This window comes from Coregonus lavaretus (assembly GCF_964263955.1).
Source record: "Coregonus lavaretus genome assembly, chromosome: 3".
Lineage (NCBI taxonomy): Eukaryota > Metazoa > Chordata > Actinopteri > Salmoniformes > Salmonidae > Coregonus > Coregonus lavaretus.
In genome coordinates this window covers 43,686,498-43,698,926 of record NC_139990.1, presented here as the reverse complement: position 1 = coordinate 43,698,926, position 12,429 = coordinate 43,686,498, and the positions used below count along the sequence as shown (strand labels likewise).

At 44.4% G+C, this 12,429-nt stretch overlaps 1 protein-coding gene across 2 annotated transcripts in view; it reads left to right on the top strand.

The window, feature by feature from the left end:
• The window catches only part of LOC311111943 (neurobeachin-like protein 2), a 106,805-nt gene that overhangs the window by 41,571 nt on the left and 52,805 nt on the right, over positions 1–12,429 (top strand). For both annotated transcript variants that reach the window (XM_084154877.1, XM_084154878.1), the window contains exons 7-16: positions 154–239; positions 500–721; positions 1,249–1,345; positions 3,693–3,799; positions 4,480–4,572; positions 5,860–5,943; positions 6,420–6,518; positions 8,238–8,579; positions 9,356–9,684; positions 12,273–12,405. In XM_084154877.1, coding sequence (XP_084011003.1) covers positions 154–239; positions 500–721; positions 1,249–1,345; positions 3,693–3,799; positions 4,480–4,572; positions 5,860–5,943; positions 6,420–6,518; positions 8,238–8,579; positions 9,356–9,684; positions 12,273–12,405 — 1,592 coding nt within the window. The remainder of the gene's footprint in view (positions 1–153; positions 240–499; positions 722–1,248; positions 1,346–3,692; positions 3,800–4,479; positions 4,573–5,859; positions 5,944–6,419; positions 6,519–8,237; positions 8,580–9,355; positions 9,685–12,272; positions 12,406–12,429) is intronic.

Sequence of the window (12,429 nt, the reverse complement as noted above, 5' to 3'; positions counted from 1 at the left end):
ACCATCATTGTGTGGTTCACAGACAGCCTGTCAAAACACCAACCATCAATGTGTGGTTTACAGACAGCCTGTCAAAACGCCAACAATCAATGTGTCGTTGGTTCACAGACAGCCTGTCAAAACACCAACCATCAATGTGTCGTTGGTTTACAGACAGCCTGCAGGACAGCCAGCAGATCCCAGAGGTCCTCACTCTCCGATTGGTCCATCTCCAAGGGGCCGTCATCAGTGGCAGCAAGGTAAAGCACTCCTACTGTACCTCTCTTCAGCACTGTGTGTTAACTCCTATGTATCTCCTACTGTACCTCTCTTCAGCACTGTGTGTTAACTCCTATGTATCTCCTACTGTACCTCTCTTCAGCACTGTGTGTTAACTCCTATGTATCTCCTACTGTACCTCTCTTCAGCACTGTGTGTTAACTCCTATGTATCTCCTACTGTACCTCTCTTCAGCACTGTGTGTGTGTTAACTCCTATGTACTGTATCTATGCGTTCCAGAAGAACGGCCTGCTCTCCATCACCCCCCAGTCTGTGGAGGACCTTCTCTCTGTACTCCGAGCCTGGTGCCTCCGGACCTCCTCCGACCTCAAGGACCCCAAAGACCCCAGGCTGCTACGGCTGACCCTGCAGTGCCTGACTGCAATGGTGCATATCCTCCACTCCAGTAGTCCTGCAGAGCGCCTGCTGGAGATCAGGACCGTGTTGGATGGCTACTTCCAGGTAGCAGCAGCAGCAGCAGCAGCAGTAGTAGTAGTAGTAGTAGTAGTAGTAGTAGCAGTAGTAGTAGTAGTAGTAGTAGTAGTAGCAGTAGCAGTAGTAGTAGTAGTAGTAGTAGTAGCAGTAGTAGTAGCAGTAGCAGTAGTAGTAGTAGCAGTAGTAGTAGTAGTAGTAGTAGTAGTAGTAGCAGTAGTATGAGTAGCAGCAGCTGTAGTAGTGGTGGTGGTGGTAGTAGTAGTAGTTGGATAAGTTGTAGCAGCAGTAGTAGTAGCTTGGTATTGGTGGGACAGCTGTAGTAGTAGTAGAAGTAGCAATAGGAGAAGTAGTAGCAGAATCAGTAGTAGCAGAATCAGCAGTAGCAGTAGTAGTAGTAGTAGTAGTAGTAATATGTAGCTGTAAGCGTCTGCTCTTTTCTATCCATTGCTTTAAGGTTGGTTTGGTGGAGGGGTTGGTTTGGTGGAGGGGTAGGAGTGTGGTTGGCACAGCGTTTGTGTTTAATAGAGGTATGCAATTGTTTCTGATACTTCCAGGTCCTGAACTGGAACCGGCCTCCAGGGTTAGGGAATGAGCAGGAGGACGGGCAAGACTGGGAGGACCACCTCATCACCCTCCAGAGTCACATGCTGAGTAAGAGGCCTCATCATCCCAAATACACTCCCCAAATATTAGTCTGGTCCACTAATGTTTGAGCCATCATGCCCATATGGAAAATAATCATGGAAAACAAATAAGAATCTTGTATGGCAGAAGAAGATTATTTGTACAAAAATCTAATGTGATCTAATAAGTAATCTAATAAGTAACTGGTAAGATTTAGTATGTTTTGCCTTATGCACTATATATACAGCAGTATGTGGACACCCCTTCAAATTAGTGGATTCGGCTATTTCAGCCACACTCGTTGCTGACAGGTGTATAAAATCAAGCACACAGCCATGCAATCTCCATAGACAAACATCTACAATATAATTGTATGCTGTAGCGTTAAGATTTCCCTTCACTGGAACTAAGGGGCCTAGCCCGAACTATGAAAAACAGCCCCAGACCATTATTCCTCCTCCACCAAACTTTAAAGTTGGCACTATGCATTGGGGCAAGTAGCGTTCTCCTGGCATCCACCAAACCCAGATTAGTCTGTTGGACTGCCAGATGGTGAAGCGTGATTCATCACTCTAGAGAACTAGTTACCACTGCTCCAGAGTCCAATGGTGGCAAGCTTTACACCACTCCAGCCGACGCTTGGCATTGCACATGGTGAACTTAGGCTAGTGTGCGGCTGCTCCGCCATGGAAACCCATTCCATGAAGCTCTTGATTAACAGTTCTTGTGCTGACGTTGCTTCCAGAGGCAGTTTGGAACTCGGTAGTGAGGACAGACGATTTTTACGCAATAAGCACTTCAGCGCTCAGCTGTCCCGTTGTGTGAGCTTATGTGGCCTACCATTTCGCGGCTGAGCCGTTGTTGTTCCTAAACGTTTCCACTTCACAATAACAGCACTTACAGTAGACCGGGGCAGCTCTAGCATGGCAGAAATTTGACGAACTGACTTGTTGGAACGGTGGCATCCTATGACGGTGCCACGTTGAAAGTCACTGAGCTCTTCAGTAAGGCCATTCTACTGCCAATATTTGTCTATGGAGATTGCATGGCTGTGTGCTCGATTTTATACACCTGTCAGCAGCAGGTGTGGCTGAAATAGCCGAATCCACTAATTTGAAGAGGTGTCCACATACTTTTGTGTATATGTCTTATATGACATAAACAATTCAGTACGATTGGTGAATTTCCTACGTAGATATGGGATGACATATTTGAGGCCAAATATATAAATTATAAGAGTGATATATGAATATTATAAGAAAAGTGTATGTTCTGACAATGTAACCGCTACAAAATAAATGCTTTCCTTTTATAGGTTTCACATTGTTTTTATAAGTCAACATACGTATAAAAAACATACGTATAAAAAACCATGACAGTTACTACCATTTTGTATATACGTTTTCAGGTATGAGTTTCCCTGTTTAAGGCTGGGCAACACCTCCTACTGGACAGTTGATCTATCTACAGCTATGCCTTTGGTCTCCCGTCCAGGGTTTTAACCAAGCCCAGATTAGCTTTAATATTTGTCACTGACTACTACCGATGTGCTATCATGAGATTGTTGAGGGATCGCCACTTAATAACAAAATAAATTCACTGCTGTTATCGAAGCCATTCCCCCTCCTCCTCTCCCTCCTCCTTCTCCCCTCCTAAATGTTTTAATTTCCCTCTTTCTCCCCCTCCTCCTCTGCTCTCCTCCTCCTTTCCTCCCCCTCTCCTCTCTTCCTCCTACTCCTTTCCTCCCCCTTCTTCTGCTATCCCCCCTCTTCTCCTCCTCCTCCTGCTCACAGCATACTTTTCTTATTTCTTCAGTAAGAATGACAGTGGCATGACGTCAGACAGTGGCATGACGTCAGACAGTGGCATGACATTGCTTTGAAATGTGTATGTGAGACCTCAGAAGGCTTAGCTGATGTTTTTTATATAATACATGCAGCATGTCTGTGTCTAAATGTTACCCACCCATATAAGTCAGATATTACAAGAATCTTCTATACATCTTGGATGTGTATTTGCTGCAATATGTATTACTTCCAGGTAAAACATACAGGAATCTTGTTTAAGTCTTCTATATCTGTTCCATACGGAGCTGACTTCATTGGTGTCCTTCTCAAGCTAAACATGGCATGATAATGAGTGACACAGTGTTGGCATGATAGCATCAACAGACTGGCACCCAGGCTACCTAAAGGATGACATTTGTCTTTACTCCTTCTCTACAAAACACCTTCAAATTACAGCTCAAAACATGAGACATATCTCTTTTATATGAAGGGTTTATCTCTGAAGCCCAGGTATGTATTCTTGTTGTAATTGTGACTAACAAGTTATTGATCATGTTGTTGATGATGAGTCGTATTGTCCTCAACAGCTTCGGTGCCTGAGATCTTGCAGTGTTCAGACAGGCCGGTGCTGCAGGCCATCTTCCTCAACAACAACTGCTTCGAACACATCCTCCGACTCATCCAGAACAGCAAGGTCTGTCTTTCTGTCTATCCATCCATCCGTTTGTCTGTCAAATGTCAGTTGTTATAAAAGGTGTGTTTCCATGCATATCCAGAACTAACTTATGACATTCAGTTCATGCAGCAGGTGTGTTCTTCATGCAGCAGGTGTGTTCTTCATGCAGCAGGTGTGTTCTTCATGCAGCAGGTGTGTTCTTCATACAGCAGGTGTGTTCTTCCTGCAGCAGGTGTGTTCTTCCTGCAGCAGGTGTGTTCTTCATGCAGCAGGTGTGTTCTTCATACAGCAGGTGTGTTCTTCCTGCAGCAGGTGTGTTCTTCATACAGCAGGTGTGTTCTTCCTGCAGCAGGTGTGTTCTTCATACAGCAGGCGTGTTCTTCATGCAGCAGGTGTGTTCTTCCTGCAGCAGGTGTGTTCTTCATACAGCAGGTGTGTTCTTCCTGCAGCAGGAGTGTTCTTCATGCAGCAGGTGTGTTCTTCCTGCAGCAGGTGTGTTCTTCCTGCAGCAGGTGTGTTCTTCCTGCAGCAGGTGTGTTCTTCATACAGCAGGTGTGTTCTTCCTGCAGCAGGTGTGTTCTTCCTACAGCAGGTGTGTTCTTTATACAGCAGGTGCTGCCACAATGGAGAGCCAAACATGGTCCTCTGTGAGTTGACATTGTGTCTGTCTGTCCATCTATGTGTGTCCTGTCCTGCAGCTCTATCAGAGTAGCAGGTGTAGGTCGGAGCGTGAGGGTGTGTGTGACCTCACCACACGTTTGCTCACAGATACAGAGGTGGAAGTGGACCAGGTACTTTCCCTTCATGATGATGTTGAAATATGTCTGACTGTCAGCAGAAAACTCAGCCTCTTCTCTCTCTCTCTCTCTCTCTCTCTTTCTGCTCTCTCCTCCCCCTCCCACCTCATAGTCTATAGCTACGTAGTATAATTGCACTACCTGCATAATTAAAAAATGAGGTTGACTATCCAGACTTCCTGTTAAAGACGCTTCCTGTTTAAGGAGCTCAGAGAGATGGAGGGTGATCTGTGTACTGGACTAGTAGCTCTCTCTTCTTCTTTTGGTTGACAATTAGTTTATAGTTTTTCTACAGAACTCAGTCTAGTTTAAACTCAGTGTCAATATACATCTTCCCCCTCCCCCTCCAAAATCCACATACATTCATTCTCACAGAGGGATCCACAAACAAAACACTAAGGCAAAAAAAACGATCCAAAACAAACTGACATTCACTTACAGAACCACAACGGCCACTATACAGAACATTCTGTAAGATGGTCCACATAGGGTTTCCAGATATGTCTGGTTTATGTTTGATTTTATAATATAAATAGTCTAATGGTATGTAGCTAGATAGTTGAGTCCTCCAGTTTGTTACTGCGGTTGGATATGAGGCTCCCTCACTGTTCTTATACCTCATATTCACTAATAGAGGCTGAGTGTCCTGCTGTCATCAGTAGGTCAGATGTTGTGCACATTGTGTGTGTGTGTGTGTGTGCATGTGGGGTCATCTCTCCAAGCATGTATCTCATCACTGTTTCGAGGCTACTTTTGGGATCTTCCTCCTCCTGCGTGTCCGGTGGTGTGGTATCTTTCACGTCGTCTTGTGGTTGTAGATGTGTAAAGGAATCTTTGATTTGGTGTATTTTTTTTGGGGGGGTCATTTAGCAGACGCTCTTATCCAGAGCGACTTACAGGAGCAATTAGGGTTAAGTGCCTTGCTCAAGGGCACATCGACAGATTTTTCACCTAGTCTGCTCGGGGATTAGAACCAGCGACCTTTCGGTTACTGGCACAACGCTCTTACCCACTAAGCTACCTGCCGCCCTAGTTAGTGTATCCTATGCACCACTCAGGTATTGTGTAACAATGGGTTTTGCTTGTGTGTCACATTCTTTTTTGGCAGAAGGCTTTTGCAATCGTATTAGTTGGGTTGGGTTCTGCATGTCAGCACCTGTCAGTAATTGACACAGTTGTTTTGGTAACTTCTGTCTTTTCCCTGTGTGTGTTTCATGTAAATATGTCCCCTTGAGTTAGTTCTGTGGTGTCATGTCTTATTATGTCCCCCTGACTGTGTAGGTTTTGGAGAAAGGTTCTGACTGCATCACAGTCCATGCCCTCGGAGTCCTCACATCCATCATGAGTAACTCCCCTTCTGCCAAGGTAAGGATTTATAGACCTGCTATGGCCTACTGGGTATTGAACCCCAGTCATCCACAGTCATCCATTAGCCCTCCCAGCTAAAACCTAGGGATTATTTCTGGGAGCTTACTCAAGTCTTCAGGTCTTAGGCTCTTCATCACACAAGCATAGTTCTAGCATCATCTTCCTCTGTCTGACACACAGACACACACACATTTTATCAGAACAGAAAAAGAGGCTGATGATGATTGACTCTATTTTCATTCTTGTTTGGATAGTCCCATTGTCCTACTGTCTGTTGTGAGGCGGTGTGGCTGTTTGCCAGGGAGGCAGTTCTTTTAATTCTATCTCTGTCCCAAATGGCACCCTATTCCCTGTATAGTGCAGTGTTTTTGACCAAGGCCCATAGGGCTCTATATAGCGAATAGGGTGCCATTTGGGAGACAGCCTGTGTCTCTGTAGATTACTAGCCTGTCTGTTTTTGTGTCTCCTTCCAGGAGGTTTTCAAGGAGAGGATCGGCTACTCCCAGCTGTTTGATGTGCTGAAGAGCCAGGGCCAGCCCACTAAACGCCTGCTGCAGGAGCTCATGAACATGGTGAGTACAACAACACTCCCTCACTTCATCTGGTTAACGGATACTAATGTAGAGTGTAAAGGGACATCATGCTGTCATGAAGATGAGAGAATATCATGTTGTCATGAAGGGGAGAGAAGATAATGTTGTCATGAAGGGGAGAGAATATCATGTTGTCATGAAGGGGACAGAATATCATGTTGTCATGAAGGGGACAGAATATCATGTTGTCATGAAGGGGACAGAATATCATGTTGTCATGAAGGGGACAGAATATCATGTTGTCATGAAGGGGACAGAATATCATGTTGTCATGAAGGGGAGAGAATATCATGTTGTCATGAAGGGGACAGAATATCATGTTGTCATGAAGGGGAGAGAAGATAATGTTGTCATGAAGGGGACAGAATATCATGTTGTCATGAAGGGGAGAGAAGTTAATGTTGTCATGAAGGGGACAGAATATCATGTTGTCATGAAGGGGACAGAAGATAATGTTGTCATGAAGGGGAGAGAAGATAATGTTGTCATGAAGGGGACAGAATATCATGTTGTCATGAAGGGGACAGAATATCATGTTGTCATGAAGGGGACAGAATATCATGTTGTCATGAAGGGGACAGAATATCATGTTGTCATGAAGGGGACAGAATATCATGTTGTCATGAAGAGGACAGAATATAATGTTGTCATGAAGGGGACAGAATATAATGTTGTCATGAAGGGGACAGAATATCATGTTGTCATGAAGGGGACAGAATATCATGTTGTCATGAAGGGGACAGAAGATAATGTTGTCATGAAGGGGACAGAATATCATGTTGTCATGAAGGGGACAGAATATACTGTTGTCATGAAGGGGACAGAATATCATGTTGTCATGAAGGGGAGAGAATATAATGTTGTCATGAAGGGGACAGAATATCATGTTGTCATGAAGGGGACAGAATATCATGTTGTCATGAAGGGGACAGAATATCATGTTGTCATGAAGGGGACAGAATATCATGTTGTCATGAAGGGGACAGAATATCATGTTGTCATGAAGGGGACAGAAGATAATGTTGTCATGAAGAGGACAGAATATCATGTTGTCATGAAGGGGAGAGAATATCATGTTGTCATGAAGGGGACAGAAGATAATGTTGTCATGAAGGGGACAGAATATCATGTTGTCATGAAGGGGACAGAATATCATGTTGTCATGAAGGGGACAGAATATCATGTCGTCATGAAGGGGACAGAATATCATGTCGTCATGAAGGGGACAGAATATCATGTCGTCATGAAGGGGACAGAATATCATGTTGTCATGAAGGGGACAGAATATCATGTTGTCATGAAGGGGACAGAATATCATGTTGTCATGAAGGGGACAGAATATCATGTTGTCATGAAGGGGACAGAATATCATGTTGTCATGAAGGGGACAGAATATCATGTTGTCATGAAGGGGACAGAAGATAATGTTATCATGAAGGGGACAGAATATCATGTTGTCATGAAGGGGACAGAAGATAATGTTATCATGAAGGGGACAGAATATCATGTTGTCATGAAGGGGAGAGAAGATAATGTTATCATGAAGGCCATTAGTCATTTACTTTTCATGTCTTTCTGTGGGTTAGATATATTTAGACTTCCACAAAAGCCTCTCTCATTCTCTCACTCTCTCTCCCCTCTCCTCCTCTTCTCTCCCCCCCTCTCCCTATCCTCCCTCCCTCTCCCTCTCTCCACTAGGCGGTGGAAGGGGAACACGCCCACGCCCATCACCTGGGTATCAGTAACGACCAGCCCCTCCTCCTCCTCCTCCAGTGGTTGCCTGACCTGGCCCCCCAGAGGGACCTGCAGCTCCTGGTAGCCCAGTGGCTGACTGCGGTCTGCGGGAGCTCCCTGTCCTGCCGTACGGTGGCCGTGGAGGCTGGCCTGGTGGGGGCTGTGCTCCATGTCCTCTCCCAGCCACAGAGACTGGACCGCCAGTGTGCAGACGCCCTCCTGGGGCTGTTACAGGACCTGGGGTCTCTCTGTCTGAGGCCTGCTGAGCTGAAGAGTCTGTTGAGGCTGCTCCGACCCCCCGACCAGGTATTTGATTTAAAATTGATGCTCTGTAATGCTTTCAATTTGTTTAATATACTGTACAGTGACCTCCGTAATTATGAAGCATTTAAAAAAATTATTTTGGCTTTATACTCCAAATGTCATAGCCCCCAAAAATGCTAACCTCCCCTGTTATTGTAATTGTGAGAGCTTAGCATGTCTTGGTGGTATGATATTTGTGTGTCTGTAACTTTCTCACTCATCATTATTCACAATTCATTCAGGATTATCCGTAATCCTGGTAGCATCCACATTAATGTAGAAGTGTTTAGAAACATATTATATTCTTATTTACAATAATAATGACTCCAAAATGACACAACACATTATTTACCATTAATTTCTACTGGGCACAAAATAATCTGAAACACAACCAAAACAAACAGCAAATGCATCCAACAAATGTGTAGTCACAAGCTTGATATAGTCATTGTGTGCTATGAATATGGGACCAAGTACTAAACGTTTGACTACTTTAATACACATATAAGTGAATTTGACAGATATCACCCTCTATACAGATATCACCCTCCAGACAGATATCAGCCTCTATACAGATATCACCCTCCAGACAGATATCAGCCTCTATACAGATATCACCCTCCAGACAGATATCAGCCTCTAGACAGAAATCACCCTCCAGACAGAAATCACCCTCCAGACAGAAATCACCCTCCAGACAGATATCACCCTCCAGACAGTTATCACCCTCCAGACAGATAGGCATGACCACGCTTAGATAAAATTCTCTCTCTTACCAGGGCCAGGATGTGTTGGCAGGGAAGGGGACCGGGACACACCCCTACTGCGCCCGCATCATCCGGGTTCTGGCGGCGATGGCGGCCAGGGAGGGGAGGGAAAGCGCCCTTCAGTACTTTGACCTGACCCATCCCCTGGCGGGGATCATGGTGCCCACGGTCCAGCGCTGGCCAGGCAGCGGGTTTTCCTTCCACGCCTGGCTCTGTCTCAACATGGACTTCCCTCCATTCCCCTCAGAGTTCTCCACCCCCAGCACACGCTCGTCTACTGGGGCACCAGGGGCGGCGACCCGGGGTATGGGCAAAGGCCCCCGCAGGAAACAGCTGTACAGGTACCAGACTGGAGAGATGGGGACACACCTAAGACCACACTACTGCTTGATGTGTGCTGGCCCAATGAGAGAGCCGGTGCTGGCCCAATGAGAATTAACAAACAAAAGCCCCCCCCACGTCTCTCAAGCACTTTAATTCTACAACCACAATAAACAATGGTTTTCAATATGGGCCGTTTGATTTTCAGGCAATGTTGTTGAAGGTAGGTAGGACTGTTGTGGGGACTGTATTACCGCCACACCGGCAGTCATGAATTATGACCGCAGTAATATTCCACGTGACCGTTAAATCACGGTAATCTCCTTTTATGCACTCTGGACATGCTTTGATAGTACCCAACTTGCTAACTACCATCAGGTCCTAATGGCCTGGTACTCAGGGCTCTATTGTCCCTCTAACCACTCTGACATCAATGCAAATGCAATCGAAAATCACATCAAACAGTGACAGTATCCTGCTTTTAAAACTCACCTCACTGTGATGATCCATTTGAAGGAAGAAGTTCAACAGCAGGTTGAAACAGTGTAAAACATGGTCGTTGTGGATGTTGTTTCAAAGCCAAACACAATGAAATGGACAGCACTTTCTAAGGTGATGATTAATTCAAAACACCCACACGCATATTAGAGCTTATGCATACGCTTATGGACCCAAGCCTGAAAAAAAATTCTAAATTAAAATGATGGTTGTGCCTTATACAATACATAGCTTACCGCATATTCCACATGGCAGAAAAACATAAAACAAAACTTATTTAAGATGTCTTTGGTACATAATTGGTCTAGCCAATGCTCCAAAATTAAACAAATTAGAGTAATCACTTTTGAGTGTGGACTGTATCATTATGCATAGTGGATAAACTGGTTACCTTATGCTACGCTCCAAAATATCTATCCACAAGTCTGGGAGGGAACGTAGAGCCCTAGGCGATGCTGTTGGTTCATTGATTGTGCAGGGCGGCTTACAGTTGGCCTACAATTATAGTGAATTTGTATTTGATTTTGAATAGCCTAGTAATGGGGGATTATTTATATTTTCATAATTAATTGGGTGACATTACCTTTACCTTTAGCTACAGAATATCTCACCACCATGATATTTCATCTCCTCCTCTCTCTCCTTTATTCCTTTCTCGAGCGTGCAGAGGGGCTGTCAACAGTTTAATGAAATATGTTTTGTTTGCGAAAACATGTTACCATCGATGTTCCCAAAACAGATTTCACTTGGTTTCCCAAAGTAAGCATTGGGTAGCTGCAGGAACAGGGTTGGAGAGCCCATGGCATACAGAGTACTGGGTAGCTGCAGGAACAGGGTTGGAGAGCCCATGGCATACAGAGTTTGGGCGGAATATCAGCTGTCGCGCAGCGAGAGCATGCTCCTCAAACAGTGGTTGATGCAGGGAGTGAAATAAGTGTTTATTTCTGAGCTGCTCATATTAAACACAGCTCCGCTATAAAACCGAAGTAGCCTACCAGGCATCATTGAAAAATTGACTGGCGGGAAAGCGCTCGGCCTCCATTCACTATTAGAGTGCATACAGATAATAATAATAATAATAATAGTAATAATAATAATAGTCATGTGTGCATACATTTTTTTGAATGTATGGGTGGTCCTGGGGATCGAACCCACTACCCTGGCGTTACAAGCGCCATGCTCTACCAATTGAGCTACAGAGGACCACAATGACATGTATTTTTCCCCCCTGCCCCTCCCCATTTGATAATGGGCCATTCTAAATCGAAACAAATTGTACATATTAGTAAAGACGAGATTAAATTGAGAATAGTCTGATGGGTGAAAATGAGATCACTTGACGAGAGAACAGCTGTGCAGCCTGAGGCAAGTAACAGAGCGCAAGCTTTTTTTTGCGACTTTCTCAGATCATCAATAGCCTATAGTCGCATCATGCAGCCCGTATATGTTTTGATTTCAAAGACATTCTAAGGTTTGTATCGTTCACAACTAAAGTTGCGAAATAACTCTAAATCTAGCGTATAGGACCTGTTTCAAATGATCACTTTTACGCTCAACATACTAACCATATACACACTCGCTCCGGAATGGGAAAAATATCCTTTCTAGTTCAATTATATTCTTCTTACTATAAAATCATAAAATAATGGCACGGGACGTATAAGCATATCTTGTCAGCTAAATGAACAAGCCTAAAGCCTATGGCATGGAGCAAAGCCAGATAACATACAGTAGGCCAACTCATATTCTGTTCTTCTGAAATACATTTTCTTCATATAATGTTTCTTTAGACCTGACTAAAATAAATAATATATTTATTTTGATGGTGTCTATCACATTGATTTATTATTAGATGTTCCAAAGGCGTATTATGTTCATTACCGGTCAATTACCGTGAGACCGGCAGGCTTTGGCATAACAATAACTGGCTGGCAAAATGTCATGACCGCCACAGCCCTAGTTGAAGGAAATATGATTCAAATATATGACCGGCAGAGTAACTTAATATTGCTACCAGTCATCAGTTGGATCAAATTAAATTCCATTCAGTAAACTTTACTGATCCCCAAGGGGTGGTTATTGATGTGTTTCCTGTCTCCTTGGTGCTTAGCCTGTTGACAGCCAGTGGTACAGGTCTGGAGGCTTTCTTCACCTTGGAGGGAGTGCTGGTTGTGGCCGTCTGCACTAAGAAGGACTACATGGCTGTGTCCCTTCCAGAACAGCCTCTAACAGACTGCTGCTGGGTAAGGTACACACAGAGATATAGG